This window comes from Urocitellus parryii, chromosome 5, assembly GCF_045843805.1.
Source record: "Urocitellus parryii isolate mUroPar1 chromosome 5, mUroPar1.hap1, whole genome shotgun sequence".
NCBI classification, from domain to species: domain Eukaryota; kingdom Metazoa; phylum Chordata; class Mammalia; order Rodentia; family Sciuridae; genus Urocitellus; species Urocitellus parryii.
Window position 1 is genome coordinate 160,951,737 of NC_135535.1, and position 27,955 is coordinate 160,979,691.

Below are 27,955 nucleotides of genomic sequence, written 5' to 3' on the forward strand. Positions count from 1 at the left end.
GGATCAGAGGTCACTATACGTCACTGGTTGAGGGAGCGTTACTAAAGATAGTTCGACCTAGCCTTCTCAATCGCATCTCAGCTGGTGAGACCATAAAGTGATTAGGATATCTGAAAAAAACAAAACCCAAATTAATAAAATTCAGCGGAGATTTCTCGGGGACAGGCATGATGGCAGAGAAAAGAAGAGCGCCCGCGCGGCATCCGGGTTCCTAAATGCATGCCTAATGTCGACGTGGCAGAAGGAGTGGTTCAGCCCTGGAGCGTGGGGGAGGGACTTCCGGGGGCGAAACGACGCCCCCCCTCGGAACCGGAAGTGGAGCCTGGGAGCCTTGACGTTAGGAACGAAGTCGAACCTGGATCTGGAGCCGGGTGAGGAGTGGCATCTGGAGGTTCGGTGGTGGGTAGGAATGCAGAGGAGAAACCGGGGTATTACTGGCCAGATCGGAGTCCCGTTTTAGAAGGAAGGGAGGAGCCTGGGGACGGGGCCTAAGAAGAGACCTTTACCTCACGCATCCAAGACCCAGGATCGGTCCTAGACCCTGCCTTAGCTTTCCGGCCCAGAATCTCGCTCCAGCTTGCTGCTCCCAGCTTGTCCAAGGGTGCTGGATGCTCGGACTCTAATGCTTAATGGACAAGACTTCTCATTGTGGCTTGAGAAGCTGCCTTGGCTTCACAATCTTGATCCTTGGCGCCCCCAGCCTCCACAGTTCGACTACTTTCAGAGTTCTAGGAAGCTTGCCCCGCCCCCTTGGGTTGTCACCCTCCACTGTCCACCTTGTATGGAGTCGAGACTGGAGGTTGACTTCAAGTTTCTGAGTGTGTTTGAAGAGATTGTTTTCTGGAGAACAAGCTTCATTCCTCCCGACTTCCTCCTGACTTTAGGAAGATAAAAGGAGGGGGACACCTCTCAAGTTTAGTGTCAGTGACCTGTGCAAGGTTTCAGATTTGGAAGACCAGCTCCCAAAATGGCTTTGAATTTAGAATTCTAGTTCAGGAGCAGCTCAACTTTTCTGTAGTCAAGATGGCCTTCTCTAGCAAAGGGGAGAGGCCTATTGTTCCACTGAGATACCTGTGAGGTCCCCTGCCTCCTGGGTCCCTTCTGCCTATAATTAGAAAGATAAGGCTGTTCAGAGTAGATATGATCAAATAGTCCTTTTCTTGGAAGGATACTTGAAAGACCCTTTAATTCATTCCTCTGCTGGGCAAGATTATAGTAATTTTGATAGTGGTTTATATTCATAACAAGCACATAAGGAGAGCAGAAACAGGAGAGTTGGAGAAGTGCATTGGGATTTATGATACTTATAGTCCTCTGCTTGATATTTTTATGAAATCTTACATTGCCACCAATCCTTGAACTGTTTCTTTTGATTATGTGCAGATGTTCTTGTGCCTGAATGAACTCAGTTCTAATCTGTTACTTGCTAAAGAGTTTTCAGGTGTTCTTTACATTTGGTGATTTTAATACTTTAGTTCCAATGTCCATGTGCTGTTTTAGTGGAAAATTTGGGGTTGGAGTAGCATTTGGATTATTGCAGATTAGCCAAAGAATGTCATTTCTCTTAAATCAGTTACTCTAAAAGTTTGTCTTTTTAGGGGGAGGGATTTTAGATGGTATGTTTTACTGTAAGCCCCAGGGTTAGATTAAAAATGACTAGCACATTTGCCTCCCATGCTCAAGGCCCTGGTTTCGATCCCCAACACCCCCCCCCAACACACACACACTAGCATATTAGAGGGTGTCAGTATTTGTTGAATGAATTGATGAGGTGATGCTGGAAAGATGAATGGAAAGTGGAAACATTGTTTCATTTACCTGTAACATTATGGTAGTTCATCAGCTAAAGGACTCCTTGTATGACTAGACACTAGAAATCATCCACTGGGGAATGGAGGCTGCTGCTCCATTCTGATGGGTCTGCCTGAACTTGAAATGTATATCTTTTTGGCATTGAGGAAGCATGGGGTTCAAAGTAACAATCCTTGCTTTGAGGAGAAACTGGGTATTGGCTAGGAAGAAAATGACAGATCCTGTGTTTGTATGGGAATGATTAAGCTGATCTCTGCCAGATAGGTCAATCTCTTTTTATCTTGGCTTCCTACCCTGAATAGTTGCTCTTTCTTTTAGGAATTTGTTTTGACTAATTTATCTTTTGTCTCTCAAATAGGTGAGTCCAAGTCGGGGATGCTTTCATAATGAATGTGAACCAGTCAGCTGCACCTGTGCCGCCATTTGGGCAGCCCCAGCCCATCTATCCAGGGTATCATCAGTCTAATTATAGTGGGCAGCCAGGGACCACAGCGCCCCCCACTTCCTATGGAGCCTATAATGGCCCGGTGCCAGGCTATCAGCAAACTCTTCCCCAAGGTATGTTTCCAAGTTTCTTTGAGCTAAGGAGGGGAATCAGCAGCTTCAGGTTGGATTGTATTGCTCTACAAAGCTGCCTAAGGAGTTTGGGTGATGGGACTGAGGAACATGAAACTGGCTTCCTGAAACTGAAAGCAGTCTATCTTCCCTGTTTTTAGATGGGTGCCTGTTTCCACCTTCAGACATCTAGTGGGAGTACATCTTCCAGGTTCAATGGTAGCTCACTTCCTTTATTGCCTCCTTTGGTTGCATTGTTAAGAGCTAAATGGAGCTGTGTTCAGTAGCACAATGCCTGTAATCCCAACAACTCAGGAGGATGAAACAGGAGGATCATCAATTTGAAGCCAGCCTGGGCAACTTAGTAAGACTGTCCCAAAAGGAAATAAAAAGGACAAAGGATATAGCTCAGTGGTAGAGTGCTTGATAGCATGTGTGAGGCTCTGAGTTCAATCCCCGGTACCAAAAAAAAAAAAAAAAAAAGCTAATGGTCATAGATCTTCCAGATCATGTTGACTTAAAACTCCCTAAAATCACTATTTCCTTATATTCATCTATATATAGAGAGAGATCAAGAGGGCAAATGTCTTTTGTTGGTCTGATGATTCTGTTTATAAATGACTCTGGCTCAAGTCTGTGTATAAATGATTCTAGGATGAAAAGTGTAGTATTTTTGCGCCTAATTTTTGGTGCAGGAACTATCTTTCTTCTAATGCCATTCCTTTTTCTTGGCTTGAGTTTCCTCCATTTCTTAGATATTCTGCAACATTAGGAAAATAAGACAAATTTGGTCCTGCATTAGATTCAGTGTTTGTTTTGAAGTGCTGTGGATCAAACCCAGGACTTTGAGTATACTAAGCACATGCTCTACCACTGAGATATGTCCCCAACCCCCAAAACTTGATTTTTATATTACTTTTACTTTTTTAATTTTAATTTTATTTTATATTACTTTTTCAAGGGGCTGGGGATGTGGCTCAAGCGGTAGCGCGCTCGCCTGGCATGCGTGCGGCCCGGGTTCGATCCTCAGTACCACATACAAACAAAGATGTTGTGTCCGCCGAAAACTAAAAAATAAATATTGGAATTCTCTCTCTCTCTCTCTCTCTCTCTCTCTCTTTCTCTCTCTCTTTTAAAAAAAAATATATATATATATATATTACTTTTTCAAGAACAGTATGTACTTTACAGATTATCCAGAGGGCCTTTTGGAAGGTAGATCTCTGATTAGGCTAACTGAGGACTTAAGATATGCCAAAATATTTGTTTGTTTACTTTTTGTAACCAGGGATTTGGTACCCAGGGATGCTTAACCACTGAGCCATCTCCCCATCCCTTTCCTCCCCTCCCCTTTTTGGGTAGGGTGCTGGGGATTGAACTCAGGGGCATTCAACCACAGAGCCAGCTCTATTTTTTTTTTTTTTTAATTTTATTTAGATACAAGGTCTCACTGAGTTTCTCCAGCCTCCTTTTTAAATTTTATTTTGGGACAGGTTCTTGCTAAGTGCTTAGGGTCTCATACTAAGTTGCTGAGGCTGGCCATGAACTTATGATCCTCCTGCCTCAGCCTACTGAGTTCCTGGGATTACAGGTGTGTACCATCATGGCTGGCCCTATTTATTCTTTTTGAGGAAGTAAATTCCATGAAGGTATATGGAAAAACAACAAGGCATCAAGGAGGCATAGGCATAGGAAAATAAATGAAGTATTACCATTTTAATCATACTGTGAAAAAGAATCTAAAGTAGTAAAATTAGATGTCAATTTTTTCTCAGGGGGCAGTACTAGGAATTGATCCCAGGGGTGCTTTACCACTGAGCTATATGTCCAGACCTTTTTAAAATTTGTTATTTTGAGACAGGGTCTTACTAAAGTTGCCCAGGTTGATCTCCAACTTCTGATTCTTTTACATCAGGCTCCTGAGTTGCTGAGGGTATAGGTGTGCACCACCACACACAGCTATGTCCCAGTTATTTAGAAGAGCCTTATTCTTGGTTGGGACTTTGACTGGACAGAGTCTCCCTTTGCTCTTGACTTATCAACATGAAGTTTGGCTTTCTTTCAAGAGATAGCTTTGTTATTGAGAGGAAAATTTAACTAGTTCTGTTCTGGTTAGTGAGCAAGTTCCATTAATCAGTTAAACCTATAGGCTGGGGGCTGGGGATGTGGCTCAAGCAGTAGCGCGCTCGCCTGGCATTCGTGTGGCCTGGGTTCGATCCTCAGCACCACATACAGACAAAGATGTTGTGTCCGCCAAATACTAAAAAATAAATGTTAAAATTCTCCCTCTCTCTCCCTCTCTCTCACTCTTTCTTTAAAAAAAAAAATAAATAAAAATAAAAAAAATAAACCTATAGGCTGGTTCTATAATGTCTAATCTTTACCCAGAACAAAGCCAAAGGAGAAATAAATTGTTTGACCAGGGATCAGCAACTTTTCAGAAGTGGTTTGCCAAGTAACTGATCCCTGTTTCTGCATTTCATATTGGAAGGATGGCTAAGGGTAGTAGAAGTAGTTTTGATAGCAGCTCTGATGGAAGGATGGAGGACATAGGTGGCAGCACTAATGGGAGGAGAGGCCAACTCTCCTGACTAAACCCTTGGGCAGGAGCAAGGTCTCTGACCTGTGAAAACAGTCCTGAACCTTGTGCTTTTGGAAGCTTCTACACTAAGAAGTGGATGAAAAGGATATAATTAGGAAAAGTAAAATGTATGAAGAAGAGGGTGATAGAATAGTCTCCCTAAAAGGTGCCTTCCTTGGGGCAAGGATATACATCACACATCAGTGGTAGAACATTTGCGTAGTATGGATTAGGGCCCTGGGTTCCATCTCCAGCACTGAAAAAAAAAAAAAAAAGGAAAAACAAAAAGGTTCCTTTTAAATTTTTTTTTTTTTTAGTTTGTTCTACTTAGTTGTACATGAATGCATTTCAATTCATTGTACACAAAAAAAGATGCTTTTCTTTATAACCTAATTAAGTATATTATTTGGTTATCTTCTGTATCACCTTTTTGATATATGCTCTAACTTTCGAGTTCTAGAGTAAGATCTTTTTCAAAAACTTTTTGTCTAGGGTAAGAACATTAGGCTGGGTGCCGTGGTACCTGCCTGTATTCCCAGCAACTCTGGAGGCTAAGCAGGAGGATTGTAAGTTCAAAGCAAGCCTCAGCAACTTAGTGAGGCCCTAAGCAACTTATTGAGACCCTGTCTCAAAATAAAAAATAAAAACAGCTGGGGATGTGGTTTAATGGTTAAGTGCTCCTGGGTTTAATCCCTAGTACCAAAAAAGAACATTATGCTGTCTTGGGTTTAGTGGGTAAGTGTAGTGATCATAGGAAGGCCCTACATTTTTTTGGCTCTGGCTGCAGCTTCACCCTAGTTTATCTGTCTGGCAGAGTACAAGCTTTCTATTGGGCATCCACGTTCAGATATAAAACTCCAGCTATAGCTGGAGTTTCATGTTTTGGGTTGTTTGGTGGTACTGGGGATTCAACTGGGGATTCAACCTAGGGTTGCTCTACCACTGAGCTAGGTCCCTAGTCCTTCTTATTTTTTGTTTTGAAACAATGTTGCTAAGTTATGGAGGCTGGCCTCAAACTTGCAAACCTCCTGCCTCAGCCTCCTGAATATCTGGGATTATAGGTGTGTGCCATGAGACTGGTTTGGAGTTGCATATTGATGGTGTCCTTTTCACTGTGCATTTGTGGTATTAGATCAGTGAAGGTCTGAGATTATTGATTCTTACTTTGCATTCCTAGCTCAGGGAGGGGGAGAAAGTTATTTCCCAATCACTTATTTTCTGTCCTTTACCCTCAGGTGTGTCAAGAGCCCCACCCTCCTCAGGGGCACCTCCAGTCTCTACAGCACAGGCCACATGTGGCCAGACTGCATATGGCCAGTTTGGTCAAGGTGATGTACAGAATGGTCCAAGCTCCACTGTTCAGATGCAAAGGTATGTATATGAGTTAACATAAAATTGGTTGATGAAAGTGGACAGGTTAGGAATATATGAGGATCTATTTCTTTCCTTTTTTCTTTTGCCTTTTTCATAGATCCCTTTTTACCTTTCTCATATATCTCTTTATTTCTTCCCTCTACCCTGCTGTATTTTGTTATTTCAGATCACAGGTGTTGTTGATGTCCAACCCTGTGTATTATTGAATAATTGTTCTTTTGCACATTTTTCTTTTTCTGTGAACATAAATCTCCTCCCCATCCCCACTGGTGATTGGAACTGGGCACTCTACTACTGAACTACATCCCTATCCCCCCCTTTTTTTTTAATAGTAATTTTTTTTTTTTGTAATTATAGATGTCTTTATTTATTTTTTTATGTGGTGCTAAGGATCGAACCCAGTGCCTCACATGTGCTAGGCAAGTGCTGCGCCACAGCCCTAACCCCACCATCTCTTTTTATTTTTTACTTTGAGACAGGCTCTCACTAAGTTGCTTAGGGCACCACTAAGTTGCTGAGGCTAACCTGGAATTTGTGATCCTCCTGCTTCAGCTTCCCAACTTTTGGGGATTATAGGCATGTGCCACTGTGCCCAACTCAGAATATCCATTTTTAGCATTGAACATAAACATGGATAAGGCAAACAAATGGGACACATAGATGATAACAGGTGACAAATATACTTAAAGATATAAAATAGGGGGAGGTGGGGATATAGAGGGTGACTGATGAGGAGGTGGGGATATAGAGGGTGACTCATGAGGAGGTGGGAACTTTTTGTTGTTGTTGTTCTGGGGATTGAACCCAGGGGTGCTTAATCACTAAGCCAGATCCCCAGCCCTTTTTAAAACTTTTTTTATTTTGAGACAGGGTCTTGCTAAGTTGCTTAGGACCTTACTAAATTGCTGAGGCTGCCTTTGAACTTGTGATTCTCCTGCCTCAACCTTCCAAGCTGCTGGAATTATAGGCATGTAACACCAGGCTGGGCTGGTAATTGTTTTAAATATGCTGGTCAAACTGGGTGTGATGGCTCATGCCTGTAATCTCAGTGATTCAGGAGGCTGAGGCAGGAGCATCACAAGTTTGAGGCTAGCTTCAGCAATTTAGTGAGGCTCTAAGCAATCTAGCAAGGCCCTGTCTAAAAATAAAAATTTTAAAAAGGGCTGGGGATGTAGCTCAGTGGTAAAGCACCTCTGGGATCAATCCCCAGTTTAAAAAAAAAAAAAAAATTCTGGTCAAAAGAAAGATTCTCTGAACTAATTTGAGATTTCAGTGAAGTGATGAAATTCTGGGGGAAGAGTTTCTTAGAGGAAAAACCAAGTGCAAAGGCTTTGAGGTAGAAGTTAATATGGTGGACATGTTGAAGAGCAAGAAAGATCAATGTGTGGTAGAGCCCTTGTCTAGCCTGCACAATGCCCTGGCTTTGAACCCCAGCACTACAGAAACTAAACAATAAATCAAAATATAATGAGAGGGAAGCTGGTAGCTCAGTGGTAGAGCACTTGTCTAGCATGGTCAAGGCCTGGGTTCGATACTCAGTACTGCCAAAAAAAAAAAAAGGAGAAAGAATAGTAGTGAGATAGGAGATAAGCCAGGAGAGTGTGATATCCTGAAACCAGTTAGAGAGAATATTTCTAGAAGGCATTAGAAGAATTAGCTTTGTCGATTACTGCTGAAAGATGAGAGCTGAGAATTGAATGTTGTGATTTGGCAAGGTTAGTATCATTGGTAAGTGGGGTTTCAGCAAAGAGCTGAAGAAAACTGCCTAGTTGAAGGGGGTCAAAAAGTTTCAACTAGCAGTAGATTACTATAACCTGAAAACCCTTTTACTAGTCATCTTAGAAAGGAGAAAAAAAAATTAGAAACAAAAAAATTTTAATTTGAGGGGTGCGGAGGTGTATACCTGTAATCCCAGGGTTTCCAAAGGCTGAGGCAGGATTCCAAATTTGAGGCCAGCCTGGAGAACTTGACAAGACCATGTCTCAAAATCAAACCAAACAACAACAACAACCAGTGGGGTGGGGGGAGAGGTGCAAAAGAAAAAGGGTTGTGGGGAGAGAGAGAGACACACACACACACACACACACACACAAGAAAAGAAAAAGGGTTGGGGATATAGCATAGAGTAGTTGTAGAGAACTCCTGAGTTCAATCCTCAGTTCTGAAAAACAATTTTTCAAGTTTATAGATCGTTTTTTAGAAAGTGAAATACTCAAGTTCCAGAAACCAAGTGAAGACTGAATATCAAAGTAACTTGAGTAAAAAATATGATTTTGAAAATCCATATTTAATGGATTTTCAAAATCATATTTTTTAAGCAGGTGCTGGGGATGAGAGAAGAGTTCTAGGACTTTCCTGAAAGTCCTAGAATTGATACCTTGGAATTGATACCTTGCTTAGGTAGTTTGTGTTTGGACTGCACCTTCCAAGAACAGTTAGACTAGGAAAAAAGTTTGCACACTGGCAGAAGATAATAGGAAGCCCTGTTTTTCTTAAGTTGGTATTTGATGAGTAGGGGAAGAAAAGTCTTGGGACTGCAATTGGACATGAAGGAACATTTGGGGATAATAAAAATGTTCTAAAATTGGATTCTGTTTGGTCATTGTGTAACTACAAATTTACTAAAAATCATTGAATTGAACATTTAAAGGTATGGAAATTATGCCCTAGTAGTTTGTTTAAAATTTTGATCTTGGGTAGTAATATTGATGAAGTACCTTCCAGAAGCTAAAGCAAAGCAACCATACTTCCTCAACCCAGGCCATAAGGACTTCTCAGAGGAGGAAAAGCAATTGATTAGAGTTAGTAGAAAGTAATAGGGGACAGCAGATAGAATAATACCTTGTAAACATAAAGGGAAAATAGTTGTCAACTTTGAATTACATATCTCATTAAGAGAAGGCAGGTAAAGATATTTTCAGACTGAGTTGACAATGTCATAGACCTGATTGAAAAACTATTAGAAGCTGTGTATGGTGGTGTCCATCTGTGATCCCAGCGACTGGGGAGCCTGAGGCTGGGGGATTGCAAGTTTGAGGACAGCCTCAGAAACTTGGTGAGACCCTATCTCAAAATAAAAATAAAATGGGGTTGGGGATGGGATGTGGCTCAGTAGTTAAATGCACCTGGGTTCCATTCCCAGTACCAAAAAAAAATCAATCAACTACTAGAGGAGAGACTTACAATAAAAAGAAAAATAAATCTAGAAAGAAGGCTCTTTAAAGAGAAAAAAGAAGTTGAAGAAATACAGATGGAGCATAGATGAATTTTTTTGTAATGCTTAGCTAAAAGGGAGCAAAACTTTAAGGGGGATGTGATATTATTTGGTTGGATTTTTTGAATAGTTTTATTGACATATAATTCACATATCATGCAGTTCACCTATTTGAAGTGTAAAAGTTCAATGAGGTCTTTTTAAAAAAATGTTTATTTATTTATTTTTTTAGTTTTAGATGGACACAATATCTTTATTTTATTTTTATGTGGTGCTGAGGATTGAACCTAGCGCCTCACGCACGCCAGGCGAGCGCGCTACCACTTGAGCCACAACCCAAGCCCCATCAATGAGTTTTAATATATTGCAATTAATTTTCATTACAGTTAGTTTTAGGACATTTCTACCATCTCAAGAATAAACATCATAGCTGGGCACGGTGGCACACAGCAGCTTGTGAGGCTGAGGCAGGAGGATCGCAAGTTCAAAGCCAACCTCAGCAAAAATGAGGCACTAAGCAATTCAGTGAGACCCTGTCTCTAAATAAAATACAAAATAGGGCTGGGGATGTGGCTTAGTGGTTGAGTGCCCCTGAGTTCAATCCCCGTACCCTCCTTCCCCGCAAAAAAAGAAGAAACATCATATTATTTTTTAAAAAACATTTTTATTTATTTTTTTTAGTTGTAGGTGGACACAATACCTGTATTATTTATTTATTTTTATGTGGTGCTGAGGATTGAACCTAGTGCCTTCCTTACACATGCTAGGCGAGCACTGGTCCTCCGAGCCACAACCCCAGCCCCGAAACTTTATATTCTTTAGGTATCTAGCTACTCCTCTTTATTCCTCCATTCTCCCATGCCTCCAGTCCTAAGCAACTGATGTTTTACTTTCTATCTCCATAGATTCCAGATTCTGGATTTAATAGGAATAAAATTATATATGATGTGATTTTTTTTTCTTTTTTTAGGTATTGGGGATTGAACTCAGACACTCGACCACTGAGCCACGTCCCCAGCCCTATTTTGTGTTTTATTTAGAGACAGGGTCTCACTGAGTTGCTTAGTGCCTCGATTTTGCTGAGGCTGGCTTTGAACTCATGATCCTTCTGCTTCAGCCTCACAAACCACTGGGATTACAGGCTGTGCCACTCTGCCTGGCTCTGTGATTTGATTCACTTAGTATAGTGTTTTTCTTCTTTGTGGTACTGGGGATTTAACTCTGGGGTGCTTTACCACTGAATTACACCACCAGTCCTTTTTTATTTTTTATTTTGAGACAGGTCTCACTTTTAGGGCCCCACTACATTGCTAAATTGCTGGGATTACGGATATGCCCCAGCTTGTTTTCTTTGATCAGGGTCTGGCTAAGATTGAACCTGTGACCTTGTACATGCTAGGCAGGCATACTACCACTGAGCTATACCTCTAGCAGAGTTGGTTATTTTTCTGAGATGTTGGTATGTTTGTAATGATGAGAATAATTGGAGAGGGAGAGGTTGAGGGAAAAGTGCATTGGAAAGGCAAGTGAGGAAAGGAAAAAGACATTTACATATAATATACACATAGCTTGGGGGCTAGGGGGATAGCTCAGTTGGTAGAGTGCTTGCCTCACATGCACAAGGCTCCGGGTTCAATCCCCAGCACCACACACACTCAAAAAAGAATATATACACACACACAAACACACACACGAGCACACACAGCTTGGGCTATACCTTGGAGGCAGGGTGGTTGCCTAACATGCGGAGGCCCTAGGTTCTATCTCTACCGCTGCCCTCCCTCAACCCAAAAAGTATCTACAATATATAAAGAACTCCTAATCAGAAAGAAAAAGATAATCCAGTTGAAAAAAAGTAAAGGATGCTGGGGCACAGTGGCACATGACTAATCCCAGGGATTCTGAAGACTAAGGCAGAAGGATTACAAATTCAAGGCCAATCTGGGCAATTTAGTAATACCCTGTTTCAAAATTAAAAGAGAAATGAAATTATAGCTCAGTGCACTTGCCTAGCATGATAAAGGCCCTGGATTTAATGCCCACTACCACAAAAAAAAAAAAAAAAAAAAAAGAAAGAAAAGAAAATCCCTAATATCTATCTATCTTAAAGCCAGGCATGGTAGCACACGCCTGAAATCCCAGTGGCTCTGGAGGCGGAGGCAGGAGGATTGTGAGTTCAAAGCCAGCCTCAGCAATTTAGCGAGATGCTAAGCAACTCAGTGAGACCCTGTCTCTAATAAAATACATAATAGAGCTGGGGATGTGGCTCAGTGGTTGAGTGCCCCTGAGTTCCAATCCTTCTACTGGCCCAAAAAAATTGCTTAAGGGCTGGGGTTATTGCTCAGTGGTTAAAGCATTTGCCTCACATGTGTGAGGCCCTGGGTTCAATTCTCAGCACCACATAAAATAAATAAATAAATAAAAATAAAGATTTAAAAAAACAAATACTTAAGCAGCCAGACGTCTGCCTGTAATCCCAGCGGCTTCTTGGGGCTGAGGCAGGAGGATAGTGAGTTCAAAGCCAGCCTCAGCAAAAGTGAGTCACTAAGCAACTCAGTGAGATCCTGTCTCTAAATAAAATATAAAATAAGACTGGGGATGTGGCTCAGTGATCGAGCACCCCTGGGTTCAATCCCCGGTACCGGAAAAATAAATGCTTAAGCAAATTGTGGCATATTTATTTAGAGGAATAATATTTGGTCATGAAAGGGAACGAACTATAGCTAAAGGGAACATCATAGATCATTTTCATAAATGTGGTTGAATAAAAGAAAAACCAGGGGCTGGGGATGTGGCTCAAGCGGTAGCGCGCTCGCCTGGCATGCGTGCGGCCCGGGTTCGATCCTCCAGCACCACATACAAACAAAGATGTTGTGTCCGCCAATAACTAATAAATAAATATTAAAAAAAAAAAAAGAAAAACCAAAGAATATGTGTTTAATTATTCTGTTCACAAAAGCTTAAAAAAAAAAAAACCTGATAAAGCACAACTCTTCTATTGAGGAATGTACTAAAGGCCAGAGGATGATTTTTACAAAGTGATGAAAGTAGTTTCTCCTGGGAGAAGGGTAAGGGTTTATGGAATAGATGCGTGCAGGGCTTTTGGATGCTGATACGTTCTATTTTTTGACTTGGTTTTTGGTTATATGAGTGGTCATATTATAATTACTCAACTGTACTGGTATGTATTTTGTACTTTTTTAAAAATTTATAGTACATCTCCCAATTAAGTTGGGAATCGGGTCTAGTGCTTAGTTCTAGTTTGGCCTGCTTACTTTTACTGTTTTAATTACCTATACACTCTGTATTTCTCATTGTTTTGCCATAATACTATATTAAAGAACCTAGAAGCCAGGCGCGGTGGCACATGCTTGTATTCTCAGTGGCTCGGGAGGCTGAGGCAGGAGGATTGCAAGCTCAAGGCCAGCCTCAGCAAAAGTGAGGTGCTAAGCAACTCAGTGAGACCCTGTCTCTAAATAAAATATAAAAAAGGGCTGGGGATGTGGCCCAGTGGTTGAGTGCCCCTAAGTTCAATCCCTGGTAACCACCCCCGCACCACCACTGGCAAATAGAAGAACCTTGAGATGCTTTATAAATCATAAAGGTATAATTTTGTATTTATTTATTTAGGTACTAGGGATTGAAACTGGGCATGCTTTACCACTGAACTATCCCCAATTCTTTTTACTTTTTATTTTGAGGTAGAGTCAAAGTTGGCCTTGAACTTGTGATCCTCCTGCCTCACTTTACTGAGTTGCTGAGATTAGAGGCATGGATGACCACACTCATCTATGGTTTGTTTTGTTTTGGTTTTTTTTTTGGTGGTGCTGGGGATTTAACCCAGGGCCTTGTGCATTGTGCATGTGAGGCAAGCACTCTACCAACTGAGCTATATACCCAGCCCTGATTTTTTTAAAAAATATTTTTTAGTTGTAGACAGACACAACACCTTTATTATTTATTTATTTATTTGTTTTTTGATTTTTTTTTTTTTTGTAGGATACAATACCTTTATTTATTTATGTGATGCTGAGGATCAAATCTAGTGTCCCCTGCATGCAAGGCAAGCACTCTACCACTGAGCACAATCCCAGCCTCAATACCTTTATTTATTTTTATGGGTGCCGGAGATCGAACCAGTGCCTCATGCATGCTAGACAAGTGCTCTACCACTGAGCCACAATCCCAGTCCCATCTATGATTTAAAAAATAAAACAAAACAAAAAAACATTTAAATGTGCTGTCTAGTATCATGCAAGTAGCCAACAAGATGTTGCTTGTTAGACCCAGTTGGAAAACTACTCAGTTTATGTCTTTTCTCTAGTCCCTTCCTGGAACAGTTCTCAATTATTTTCTCAATTAGTACAGAATGCCAAACTCAGCTGATCTGCTGCTCTGATCTTATGCATTTTTTTTTTTTTTTGGTAATGGGGATTGAACCCAGGATGTCTTATCACAGAACTGCATCTCCATTTTTTTTTTTTTTTAAAGAGTAAAAGAGTAAGATTTATTTAAGTGAGAAGAAAAGAGACAAAGCTCCCGGATGCAAAGAGGAGGCCCAATAGGGGTTGCCCCAGTCCTTTTTATTTTTTATTTTGAGACAGGGTCTTACTAAGTTGCTGAGGGTCTCCTAACTTGCTGAGGCTGGCCTCAAACTTGCAATCCTCCTGCCTCAGCCTCCTGAGTTGCTGTAATTACAGGTGTGTACCACAACACCAAATTGATCTTACAGATTTTTTCTAATACCTATCCCAGGATGAAAGAATATGTACTAGTTTAAAAGTTGAAAAATAGGGGCTGGGGATGTGGTTCAAGCGGTAGCGCGCTCGCCTGGCATGCGTGCGGCCCGGGTTCGATCCTCAGCACCACATACCAACAAAGATGTTGTGTCCGCCGAGAACTAAAAAATAAATATTAAATAAATAAATAAATAAATAAAAGTTGAAAAATAAATTGCATTTGTTTGATTTCACATTTGTTAAGAATTCATATGCATGTGCCTTTCCTTTTAACCTCTTCAGGGTTCAGATTACAAAACTGAGATAGTTTGTTAACAAAGGATTGAGGCAGAGGAGGTGATAATTTAACTAGCAGATTAAATATTATTTGACCAAAGGGTGCTTAACATGTTTTTGGAATGAACCTGGATAAAATAAGATTTGTCACAAATAATCACAATGTAGATAAGCAGGAATGTAATTTACTCACAGATATACAAGTATGCCATACAAGAACTCAGGATTAGTGATGCCAGAAAACAGTATAGCTTCCCGAATGATATGTAGCTCCGGCCAGCTTTAAAGGGTAGCACAGCCCACTAGTCACCTCTGTTTTCCTTCTTTTTACAGGCTCCCTGGGTCTCAGCCATTTGGTTCCCCATTGGCCCCTGTGGTCAGCCAGCCAGCTGTGCTTCAGCCCTATGGCCCTCCTCCAACAAGTGCACAGGTGACTGCACAGCTGGCTGGAATGCAGATCAGTGGTGCTATGGCTCCAGCCCCTCCCCCTTCGGGGCTGGGCTATGGTAAGTAGCAGTGACCATTGGAGCATTGCTGTCTCCTTTTTAGAGGTATTAGTTTCTGGGAGTATACCTGAATCCCTTTTATTTTCTGTACCTTTGAGCCCCAAAAGATGGGACAGTCATACTTGTGCTTCTTTTGTGGGAAGGGAAATGATTTACTGAGCAAGGACACAGAAACACTAGCCTCTGACTCAACCTCTTCTTTTTCTCAGGCCCACCAACGTCGCTGGCCTCAGCCTCAGGAAGTTTCCCTAACTCTGGTCCATATGGCTCCTATCCTCAGGGCCAGGCTCCTCCCCTTAGCCAGGCCCAAGGTCATCAAGGGGTCCAGCCTCCCCAACGATCTGCCCCACCACTGGCCTCCAGCTTCACGCCCCCAGCTTCAGGGGTTCCTCGGATGCCTTCTATGACCAGTCCACTCCTGCCTGGACAGGGTTTTGGGGGGCCCCCAGTGAGCCAGCCCAACCATGTATCCTCACCTCCTCCTCAAGCTCTGCCCCCAGGCCCCCAGGTGACTGGGCCCCCAGGACCCCCACCACCTATGCACTCCTCTCAACAGCCAGGCTATCAGCTGCAACAAAATGGTGAGTTTTTCCCAAGGTCTATCAAAGAAGCCAAAGGCCTCAGCTTTTCAGGTGTTTTTTTAGTATTTGTTTTTAAGTGGTGAACTGGATGGATTACTTCAGGGTATCATTACTAGGATGTGAGGTTTATAAGACATTAGTGTTTCTTTTAGTTCAGATAGTGTCATCTTTCTGTGAATGGCTTCCCCAGGATTAGTGTTTCTTATAATTCTATGTTTATAGAGTCTAGTCTTTTCCCCTGAGTCCTTAAGAAGACATAAGAAGAGGATTTTTATTTTTTTATTTTTTTGTTATTGGGAATTGAACTAAACCCAGGGGGCACTTTACCACTGAACTATATCCCCAGTCCTTTTTATTTTTTATTTTGATGTAGGGTCTTGCTAAATTGCTTAAGGCCTCCATAAATTGCTGTGGTTGGCCTTCAACTTGTGAACCTCCTGCCTCAGCCTTCCAAGTCTCTGGAATTATAGGCATGCACCACTGCACCCAGCAGGGAGGGAACTTTTGAGTCCATCACCCTGTGCCCTTGTCTTTCAGGTTCCTTTGGACCAACCCGGGGCCCTCAGCCCAATTATGGAAGTCCTTACCCTGGAGCACCCACCTTTGGTAGTCAACCTGGGCCTCCTCAACCACTGCCTCCTAAGCGCCTGGACCCTGATGCCATCCCTAGCCCTGTAAGTAGATGCTCATATGGTCCTGTGAAATGGGTTTCTGTCTGCAGATAAGCAGGTTGACCTAGATGACCTTTTGCTTAGCATTTTTTTTTAATTTTTCCATTTCATTCATCTTCTTATAGGCCTAGAACCTAGATATGATTTTTGATTCTTTGAACTAGAACCTGTAGTTCCAGAAATCTTTTTTTTTTTTAATGATACTAGAGATTGAACCCAAGGGTGCTACATTTCCAGCCCTTTTTTATTTTGTGACAGGGTCTCGATAAGTTGCTGAGACTGGCCTTGAACTTGTGATCCTCCTGCCTCAGTCTCCAAAGTTGCTGGGATTACAGGCATATGCCACTGTGCTTTCTAAGTTCCAGAGATCTTTGAGAGCAGTTTTATTCCATAGCTGCATGGAGAAGGAAGGGAAGCCAAAGTGGAGCTCTGGATTGAGGGATGAGTTCTGTTACTGTTGGGCATACATGGTCATCTTTGCTCTTCTGTGGAGTAGTAGCTGGGTCTTGTCCATATACCTAGTAGGACAGCATTCTTCTTAATGGTTAGAGCAGGTGAGGATTATCTGATATTAGGCTTTCAGAGCAGGAAAGCTGCACTGGTTCCACTCTGCTCCTACTTGGACAGTGTTGTATGAGGAAGCCCACAGTACTTATGGTTGATAGGCCTATGCTGTATGTATGGGGAACAGTGATCTATATTGTAGAAGGACAGTGTGTATATAAAGTCTCAATGGGGAAGCTGCTTCTCCCAGGAAGAGGGTGAATCTCACCCTTAGAACCATCAGCAGAATCCTCAGGCTTTCCTTATCAGATTCAGGATAGAGGCTGGGGCTATATTCCCAAGTAGGGTCCACTTTATAGTCCTGTCTGTAACATTGCTATGTCAGTTACCTCACCATGCTTAGCCATTGTCATATTCCATTCTGTTCTCTTCCCTCTTCCTTTGGGGAATCACTATGGTGAAGGAACCTGTTGGCTAAGGGTGACCTCCTATCTTTCCCCTCCTTCAGAGTCAGAAAGAGTGTGATTGGATGTGAGGGAGGCTTTTTTCAGAATAAGAAGAGTCCTTAAATAGAAGGTTTGGCCTTTTGGAGGGAGTATTCCTTGTCTTCCTTAAGGTTTCTCCCATTTAGTCCCTCCTTGTAAACCCTGCTTGCTTCCTATTTGCATCCTTATCTTCTATATCATAGTTTGAACTACTGCAGCCTCTTTATTGGGCTGGAGAGACTCAATTTCAGATCTAGAGGGGGCCTGATTTCAGTAGTCTGATTTGGGCTCCAGTTGTTCACATCTAACTCATCAGGGTTGAGAGAAGTAATATCTGCCTCTTGTTCTTTTGTCTCCCTGTATTCCCCTGCTGCCTTTATTATTAAAACACTAAAAGCAACTCAATGAGCTGCCTCCTCAGCAGAAAACCAGGCACAGAATAGACCCTGATGCCATTCCTAGTCCAGTAAGTGCAGGGGGTGTGTGTGTGTGTGTGTGTCATCCCTGTGTTAGTGCCATCCATGCATGCCTGTGACCTCATCTTCACCTCATCCACCATATCCATCCCTGTTCATACTTTTTCCTTTGCCCTTTTATTTATTTATTTTTTAAAATATTTATTTATTTTTTCTTAGTTCTTGGCAGACGCTACATCTTTGTTTGTATGTGGTGCTGAGGATCGAACTCAGGCCGCACGCACGCCACGCGAGCGTGCTACCACTTGAGCCACATCCCCAGCCCTTCCTTTGCCCTTTTAAATTCTTACTTTTATCAGCTGAAGGATGTGCATGCCTTGAGTCACCACATAAGGAAGAGGTAGCAAGCTGTTAGCAGTACCTTGAGTTTGGGATGGTAGAAGGTCAGGCTGTAAGGGTGGAGCCAGATGGAATATTAAGCTTGGGTTTTAGTCCTGCTTCTGGCTCTTCCAGGAGCCTGTGTGTGACACGTGATGGAACAGGACAAAGTTAAGCGGTATAATCTTCCATTTTGGGTTTAATTGGTCTACAGCCTGTGGTGGAGAAACATTTGGGTAGGTGGCTATAATATATAGGTTCATCAAATCCCAAACTGGTATTTCTTAAAGGGGAAGGGATTGTTTGTTTGGAATGTGTGGGCCACTTTCTTATCTGGCAAGCCTTTGAATTTGCTATATTTCTAAGCTTCACCCTTTCTGCTGTGGGATAGTTTTATTTGCCCTTTATGTTTTCTGGCTTTATCAAACTCATCTTGAAGTAACTTAGCAAAGGTCACCAACCTACACAAGGGTCTGGTTACCAGCTTTGCATATGCATATTTTTCCCCCTTCACTGTGTTTGTCAAAATATGGGGGTGAAGCTTGAGCTTTATGAATTGGATATTTATTCTGTCCTACCATATACACATTGATGCTTACCTGAAAGGAAGGCAGCATCTGCTTTTTTACCTTACCTGATCATTTCTGGCTGTTTAATTCTCTCCTCACCCTGTCCCTTGTTAATTTCATTGAGTGTAGAGTCATTCCAGGTAGATTCATTTTTACATGGTTACTGCCATCTGTTTTCCTGCTCTAACTCAACAAATCTTGGGGAGGATCAGGGATTGGGGAGGTTTGGTGGGGATGGGAGTAGACTCTAACCATGTTTGATGGTCTTGATTAGAGCTAGAATGGGAGGAATAAGAGGGTATTCACCATTGACTGGGGGCCAGGGGCGATTTATCAAGAAGCTCATATTTAGTGTGGCCTGCCCAGCATCTTGTTGCTGGCTATAGAGTGGCAGATTGGCATTGTGGCATTTGATATGTTATCTAGGAGAGCAGGCCTGTGCATGAGGTGTTCTTGGCAAATCTGCTAATTGCAAATTGCCTGTCTTTTTCCTGGCACTCTGGGACCTGGCACTTCATTTTCTTCTATCACTTCACTCATTTCACTTCTTCCCTGCAGATTCAGGTCATTGAAGATGACAGGAACAACCGGGGTTCAGAGCCATTTGTTACTGGTGTACGGGGCCAGGTGCCACCCTTAGTCACCACCAGCTTCCTGGTAAAAGACCAAGGTGAGAAAGGTGTTAACTCCGCTCTATGGGGGCCTTTTGTCCAAGGTTATCAGTTTGTAGATGGAGTTTTTGGTCAGTCTGTAACCAGAGACCAAGTCCTTCTGGTAGGGAAAAAAGCCACCATCAGCTCTAGCATTTGTGGAGGTGATGGGGTGAATTATCAATGGAGAGCTGGTAATTGGAGGGCTCTTGTAATATGACTCATGTGAGACCATCTACCCCCTCCTTCAGGGAATGCAAGTCCCCGATACATCCGATGTACATCCTATAATATCCCTTGCACATCTGACATGGCAAAGCAGGCTCAAGTGCCCCTGGCAGCTGTCATCAAGCCACTGGCAAGGCTGCCCCCAGAGGAGGTAAGTCAGGGAAGGGGCTAGAATATAATGAAAGGGAAGGAGGGGGAATAAGGCTTCTTCCTAGATGAGATTCTGACTGTCATGATAGAATAAATCTTGATCAGACAGGAGGGGCAGTATCTTTAGTAGCTTTCTTTCCCAGGGCTTATTCCTGGAGAGAATGATGGGGATGATAGAAAAAGTTTGAGAAATTGCCACATGGACCAGGGTTCATGGGAGAAACAAACTATATGAAAATAGGCAGGACCAACTTGTTGGGTGAAGACATCTGGATGTAGGAACCTCTCATTGAATGATCATCACCAGATGATGTGAAATACATAGTTCTATTTTTTTCTTTATAGGCTGGCCTGTCACCCCAGATATATAAGACAGTATGTAAGAGACAGGTACATTAGGATCCAGTACTCCGTCTCTTACCTGGCTTGGCCCCTGATCTGTGTCACTCAATACCTGGAACCAGCATGATAAAAAAGAGCTAAACAGCTGAACTTCTAGACCTTATAGATAACTTTATGTTCATTCTTTACTTATCTAACTTTAGAGTTCTCTAGAACTTGGAAACTCAAGATTCAGTTTGTAGTCTGCTTCTTTTTTTTTGTCTTCTTTTGTTTTTCTCTTCTCTTTTTCTGAGTCCCAGTGGAGATGGTTGGACACTGGTCTCATCTCTTAGGTGATATCTGCCTGAGACATCAGTAGGTATCAAAATTCTACTCTAGGTGAAAGGAGAGAAGTGTTATAGATACTTAGGGTTAGAAGCAAGAGTCAAGATCCCTATGGCAGGAGTGGAAGGGAATGAATATAGGACCAGAAACAATAATTGTGGATATCTTTGGCTTTCTGTGGCAACCCTTGGCTTGCTGTGATTAATTATGTAGTCCTTTTTTTTCAAAAAGAAATTCATTCTGAAATGGGGAGTAAGAAGAGGGAACTATGAAATTTAGACTCAGGGACATTTTCCTTTGGTCAGTACCCTCAGTCATTTGTCCTCATTCTTTTCCACTGTACTCCTTCCCCAGGCAAAATATCTGAGCCATGTCCCTTTTCCCTCCAGGTTGTTCCTCCTCATCTGTTGCCTGAACCCCCCAATACATACATGTCTGAACCCACCATAGCTTCCCTCCATGTCTGAGCCCCTCCCCTTTGCTTCTTAGGCTTCGCCATATGTTGTGGACCATGGGGAATCTGGCCCTTTACGCTGTAATCGCTGTAAAGCATACATGTGCCCCTTCATGCAGTTCATCGAGGGAGGGAGGCGCTTCCAGTGCTGCTTTTGCAGCTGTATCAATGATGGTATGTCCATGGAGGCTGGGATTCAGGGGGAAAGTCTTGAGTGCATCTCATTGTTCTCTTTCTAATTAGATAGATGAGAGTCCCTTTTTCAGGAGCTGGGGAAGTAGGGCATATGTTGGGGTATTGGAGTGATATGGGGCAGCTCAGCTAGGGTCAGATGTACTAAGTTTGAGAGTGGACCTTTGAGTAACACACTGCATACTCCCCACAGTTCCCCCCCAGTATTTTCAACATCTGGATCATACCGGCAAACGTGTGGATGCTTATGACCGTCCTGAGCTATCCCTGGGCTCTTATGAATTCTTGGCCACTGTAGATTACTGCAAGGTGAGGGAAGGTAGCAGGGGAGGAGCAATGGGTGGAGGATAATGAGACAGCTCAGAATTGCTGTTATCATTTCCCTTACCCCTTTGTTGTCCCCTTTCATGCCGACTGCTTTCTGGTCAGCTGGCTTCCTTACCATACCCTTCTCTCCCCATTTCCTTCCTCTGCAGAATAATAAGTTTCCTAGCCCTCCTGCCTTCATCTTCATGATTGATGTTTCCTACAATGCTATCAGGACTGGTCTTGTGAGGCTTCTCTGTGAGGAGCTCAAGTCACTGTTAGACTACCTACCTAGGTGAGAGTAATGGAGCTGAGGTGCTTCCTTTGGTGAATGGTGGGTTTTGGGGAAGTTGACTGAGCAGATGAATCCGGATCTTCTGAAGTTGTGGATGGTAGAGAAGGTGCCACGTCTGGGTAACAAATATTGCCATCCACAGGGAGGGCGGGGCAGAAGAATCAGCAATCCGAGTTGGCTTTGTCACCTACAATAAGGTGCTCCATTTCTACAATGTGAAGAGTTCTTTGGCCCAGCCACAGATGATGGTTGTATCTGATGTGGCTGACATGTTTGTGCCACTCCTGGATGGCTTCTTGGTCAATGTCAATGAGTCTCGGGCAGTCATCACTAGGTAAGAGCCAGATTGTGGGGGTGAAGAGAGAGTGGGGAAGGCCAGGGAGTTGGGGTCAGTAGGTGAACAGGGACTGTGGCTTCAGGAGTTTCAGAGTCTGGGGGCCAGATGATTCTTAAGAGAATTAAAAACTAAAGCATATGGAATCTGAATAGCAATTTTGGTTATTTCCCATTGCCTATCTCTTTAGCTTATTGGATCAGATTCCAGAAATGTTCGCAGACACAAGAGAGACAGAGACAGTATTTGCCCCAGTTATCCAGGCTGGGATGGAGGCTTTGAAGGTAATTGTTAGAGTCCTTGGTAACCTCCTCTGCCTTGCTTTTTAATTCTTTTCTCTGCCTTACATTCCTCTCACCATCTTTACCCTCTGAGATACAGTCTCCATTTCTTCAGTGATTGGTGACTGTCCAGCAAGTCAACCTTTCTGACATAGTTGGTGCTTAATAAATGATAAGGGAAGGAATAAATGAATAAAAAATGAAAATGTAGTGCTGTCTTCTTTCCTAGGCTGCTGAGTGTGCAGGGAAGCTGTTTCTGTTCCATACATCCTTGCCCATTGCAGAGGCCCCAGGGAAGCTGAAGAACAGAGATGACAGGAAGTTGATCAACACAGACAAGGAGAAGGTGTGGGACTGAAAGGTGGGGGGAGGACTTTTCAGTAGAGGGAAAGGTGATGACTCTTCCCAGTGTCTTTTGTGTGTGTGTGATACTGGAGATTGAACCCAAGGCCTAGCCAACCTATTCCACTACTTCCACATGTTTCTATCCTGTCCCAGTCCAAAACCCTCTGTGGACTCTTTTTTTTTTTTTTTGGTAGTACTGGGGATTGAAACTAATGACACTTTACTACTAAGCTACATCTCCCATTTTTTATTTTTTATTTTAACACAGGGCTTCTTTAAGTTGAAAAGAACTTGTGATCCTCCTAACTCAGCCTCCCAAGTCGCTGTCGCTGGTATTAAAAGCTTGGGCCAATGAGCTGCCTCTTAGCCAATTTATATATATATTATTTTTGAGACAGGATCTCATTAGGTTGCAAGGCTACCTTGAACTTGTGATCTTTCTGCCTCAGTCTTCCAAGTAGCTGGGATTACAGGCAAGCACCACTGTGCCTGGCTTTGCTTTTTTTTTTTTTTTTTTTTAAAGAGAGAGTGAGAGAGGAGAGGAGAGGAGAGGAGAGAGAGAGAGAGAGAGAGAGAGAGAATTTTTAATATTTATTTTTTAGTTTTCGGCGGACACAACATCTTTGTTTGTATGAGGTGTTGAGGATCGAACCCGGGCCGCATGCATGCCAGGCGAGCGCGCTACCACTTGAGCTACGTCCCCAGCCCTCTTTGCTTTTTTTTAAACAGAACTTTGTACTACTATTGTAAATTCCTAGGCAATGCTCTGAAGTCTTACAAGTATTTGAGTATCCATATTACATATATTTCCTTAAAGAGGGAGGAGCTGAGAAATTTGAACATTTTTTCTGCTCCTCCCCAGACTCTGTTCCAGCCCCAGACAGGTGCCTATCAGACTCTGGCCAAAGAGTGTGTGGCCCAAGGCTGCTGTGTAGACCTCTTTCTCTTCCCTAACCAGTACGTGGATGTGGCTACGCTCTCTGTTGTGCCCCAGCTCACCGGTGGCTCTGTCTACAAATATGCTTGCTTTCAGGTATGGTGTGGAATTCTGGGTGGCATATGGCAGCAGATCTTAGAATGACTGCTTACATATGGAGTGGCTTCTGAGCCGCAGACTCATTAATAGGAATTGTGTTAGAGAAATGTAAAGAAGGGAGCTCTGCAAGGGCAAGGTTAGGAGCAAGGTCTTTGCTCTCAGAACTGGGTTGATACTCTGGCCCCACCACATAATAGCGCTGTAACACAGGAAAAAATTTATTATCTCTTTTTTTGTTCTTTCATCTCTAAAATGAAAGAATATTTTAATACTTATTAATTAGGATTTATCCACAGAACGAAATAATCATATGTAAAGCACTCTGTGTGGTACCTGGAATGTAGTCAGTGCTTTAAAAGTATCACTATTATCAATATCATTGTTAATCATCTTCACTGTTATTGTTATTATAATTAAGCAGGCTTATGGAGTGGAAGGGGTACAGGGAAACTGCAGGGTAAGTTATATGGTTAGTGATATGACTCTGGGCCTGGGCAACTGCAGGTGGAGAATGATCAGGAACGGTTCCTGAGTGACCTGCGTCGTGATGTACAGAAGGTTGTTGGCTTTGATGCTGTGATGCGGGTCCGGACAAGCACTGGTCAGTCCTGGTTGAAGAGCAGTTGGGGGGTTAAATCTGAGAGGAAAGTGTGTGGCACCTGTCATACCTTTAGTTGTGACCCTGTCTCTATGTGGCCTCAGGTATCCGTGCTGTAGATTTCTTTGGAGCATTCTACATGAGCAACACAACAGATGTGGAGCTGGCTGGGCTAGATGGGGACAAGACAGTGACTGTGGAGTTCAAGCATGATGATCGGCTTAATGAAGAGAGTGGAGCGCTCCTGCAGGTGGCAAGCGGGAGGCAGGGGCTAGGGAGGAAGTACTAGATGAGGAGCAGGTAGAGAGATTCAAAGAAGCAGCTGGGGGAGGGTTGGCTTATACCTTTTCTTCTAGTTTAATGATGTAGCAAAGGGACAGTTTTTCAGAGGACTTTTGTGAGGGAGGATGTGAGTTTCCCGTCTCTCTTCCTCTAGTGTGCCCTGCTTTATACCAGCTGTGCAGGGCAGCGTCGGCTTCGCATCCACAACCTGGCCCTGAACTGCTGCACCCTGCTGGCTGATCTGTATCGGAACTGTGAGACTGACACACTTATCAACTACATGGCCAAGTTTGGTGAGGATAGGCATAGGGCAGGATGGGATTGGGGCTGAGAGAAAGGCCCAAGATGGTCAACAATTCTACATTCCTGGGTAGGTCTGATGGTGGGAAGGCTCATATGATGTGGCTGACCAATAACTGCTATTCCCCCTTCTCCACCCAGCATACCGGGGTGTCCTGAACAGCCCTGTGAAGTCTGTGCGTGACACTCTTATCACACAGTGTGCCCAGATCCTAGCCTGTTACAGAAAGAACTGTGCCAGCCCCTCCTCTGCAGGACAGGTGGGGCAAACATGTCAGTGGAGGGGTTCTTGGGACAAAATTTAACACTTAGGAGGGATTTCTCATGATCATTAATTTTATTCCAATAACTCCTCAGTTGATCCTTCCTGAGTGCATGAAGCTACTCCCAGTTTATCTGAACTGTGTGTTGAAGAGTGATGTCCTGCAGCCTGGAGCTGAAGTCACCACAGATGACCGTGCCTATGTCCGACAGCTGGTTACCTCCATGGATGTGGCTGAAACAAATGTTTTCTTCTATCCTCGCCTCCTGCCATTGGTGCGATTGAGGATTGGGGTGTGAGACATGGCACTGAGATAAGGGCCTCCTAGAAGAAGGAATTTGGGGGGGGGGCTGGGGTTGTGGCTCAGAGGTGGAGCACTTGCCTAGCATGCGTGAGGCACTGGGTTCAATCCTTGGCACCACATAAAAATAAAATAAAGAGGGCTGGGGATATAGCTCAGTTGGTTGAGTGCTTGCCTCACATGCACCAAGATCCTGGGTTCAATCCCCCGTGCCACCAAAGAAATTAATTAATTTAAAAAATTTAAAAAATGATATTGTGTCCACTTATAACAAAAAAAAACAAACTTAAAAAAGGAGGAGGAATTGTGGGTGGGAGAGTAATAGTATCTCTGTTTGATACTAAGGAATTTGTTTTAAGTACATTTCACACTGAGAATTACAGAGTGAGTGGTGTCTAGGGGCTTATCTTTTTTGAGTTCTGTGTGTATATGTGAAGGGGGCAGGTATGTCTTATGTTCCTTGGTAAATTTTTGCCCCCTTCCTTTTGTCTAGACAAAATCTCCCATTGAGAGTACCACTGAACCACCAGCAATCCGAGCATCAGAAGAACGTCTAAGCAATGGCGATATATATTTGTTGGAGAATGGGCTCAACCTCTTCCTCTGGGTGGGAGCCAGTGTTCAACAGGGTGTTGTCCAGAGCCTTTTCAACGTCCCTTCCTTCAGTCAAATCACCAGTGGCTTGGTGAGGATAAGGAGTCATGGAGAATATGGGTGTGGAAATACATTTTGTGGTGTGAGTGGGAGCCAATAAAGTTAGTGTGTGGGGCCCCTTGCATAATAGGGAACACTTATGGGGAAAGGAGGGTTCTGTCAATCTTTACTCAGGCTCTCAGTTAATGCATAAATCTGTGTTGCCCCCTTCTTGACTGAATTATGAGTACTTCATCACAAGGAGGTATGGCTTTTGTGTTCCAGAGTGTTCTGCCAGTTCTGGATAATCCACTGTCGAAGAAGGTTCGATGCCTCATTGATAGCTTAAGGGCACAGAGATCACGGTACATGAAGGTAACACTTCTTTGAAGCCTCTTATTTTTCAATTTTTTGTGGTACTAGGGATTGCACCTGGGGAGCTCTACTACTGAACTACATCTCTAGCCTGTTTTTATTTTGAGGGTTTCACTAAGTTACTGAGGCTTGCATTATAAACTTGGAGATCCTCCTGCCTAAGCCTCCCAAGTAGATGGGATTATAGGCATGGGCCACCATGCCTGGTTAAACCCTAAATTTCTTGTCAAGTCCTTACCTGGAAGTGGGGTGGGGAGTGAGTGAGTGATTAGATCATGAGATTTCTAGGCATGCTTCATTCCCTTTGGCCCTGCCTCATGACCCTGCATTCTGGCCATAGCTTATCGTGGTGAAACAGGAGGATAAGCTGGAGATGCTGTTCAAGCACTTTCTGGTGGAAGATAAGAGCCTGAGCGGGGGAGCATCCTATGTGGACTTTCTCTGTCATATGCACAAGGAGATTCGGCAGCTACTGAGCTAAAAGCAAATGGGTAAATGGCATAGGGTCCCAGGCCAGCTTCCAGAAAGTATCCCAGGATGGCAGAGAAATTGGGACAGTTCCATATCTTATAAGTCATGTAAGCTGACCTCAGTCTTTTTGGGGGGAGGGGGAGATATAAGGAGACACCTTCTTTCTGGGCTTAAGTAATCCTACCACTCTGTCATGTCCTGCTGATGGAAGGTGCCCCTATCCCCTCACTCTATCCTCCTTTTCCTGCTAATCCTGTCGTAATGAATGTAGTTTTTCATTTTACTGTATATGATTCGGTGTTGGGGGTTTGGAGGCACCCAGACCCTGGCAATATTTTGTCCCTTTGGACCAGCCTCTGAGAGGAGAGGGGCAGGCAGGAAGGAGTGGGGAATCCCAGGTTACTACAGGGGGTGGCTAATTCAGCTCAGTGTCATCAACTTCCTATATTAGGGATAACACATACAGATACACAAGAGCTGGGGTACAGACCATAGGTGGTGGAGAGAAAAGTGGTTGGTCCTTGGGCCTGGAGGTCAGCAGCCAAATCACAATTATTGAGGGAGGTTGATTAGCTTTCTCTGCTTCCGCTGTTTGTGTTCTCTCCCTTGCAATGACTGGTGATTACTTCATGGATAGAAGCACGTTGTCAGAGATGAATAAGCCTGGGAATTGAGTTGCAAAATATGTTTTCACCTGGGAGAGGTACCAGCCTCCTTTTCAGCTGGAGAGGCCTCAACACTGGATGGTTCTGTAGGGAGCCTGATCATCAACTTGCAATACCTCACAGAGCCAGCCCACATCCCACTCAGCTTCCACTGGCAACGCAGCTTCTTCAAGCCAGGGGTCGTTGGGGAGAGACAGGTGGCTGAAGCCCTGTGCTCTTTCACCAGGACACCACTTGGGCTTTGGGATTGACTGAGTGGCTGACAGTTATCTTCCAACCCCCACTGGCTGGGGCAGGACAAGGGCTAGTATTGAGGGTTAGCCAAGCTTGTCTGCTCCCAGCCTGGGATGCCCCTGCTCTGGACCTCTCATTTCTCTTCATTGGTTTATTTTTCAATGCATCTTTAATTTGTAAAGAAATAAAATAAGATGTAACCAGTAGCCTCATCTTTACTAGCAATGTCTCTTCTG

At 43.2% G+C, this 27,955-nt stretch overlaps 1 protein-coding gene across 3 annotated transcripts; it reads left to right on the forward strand.

Moving 5' to 3' along the window:
- Positions 1–68: 68 nt before the first annotated feature.
- Sec24c (SEC24 homolog C, COPII component) lies at positions 69–27,923 on the forward strand. 3 transcript variants are annotated; one of them, XM_026390207.2, is made up of 25 exons: positions 69–371; positions 2,171–2,370; positions 6,184–6,319; positions 14,885–15,057; positions 15,267–15,638; positions 16,176–16,312; positions 17,696–17,764; positions 19,220–19,331; positions 19,563–19,690; positions 20,845–20,983; positions 21,195–21,310; positions 21,478–21,602; positions 21,745–21,936; positions 22,127–22,220; positions 22,447–22,563; positions 23,425–23,595; positions 24,103–24,199; positions 24,301–24,446; positions 24,633–24,771; positions 24,920–25,038; positions 25,136–25,315; positions 25,835–26,026; positions 26,260–26,349; positions 26,690–26,840; positions 27,458–27,923. In XM_026390207.2, the coding sequence occupies exons 2-24, from the start codon at positions 2,199–2,201 to the stop codon at positions 26,828–26,830; spliced, it is 3,357 nt and encodes a 1,118-aa protein (XP_026245992.1). In that variant the 5' UTR covers positions 69–371; positions 2,171–2,198; the 3' UTR covers positions 26,831–26,840; positions 27,458–27,923. The 3 variants fall into 3 exon arrangements, with proteins under 3 accessions (XP_026245992.1, XP_026245991.1, XP_026245993.1); XM_026390206.2 differs by having other exon boundaries at positions 26,690–27,923; XM_026390208.2 differs by lacking the exon at positions 17,696–17,764 and having other exon boundaries at positions 70–371; positions 26,690–27,923.
- Positions 27,924–27,955: the final 32 nt, after the last annotated feature.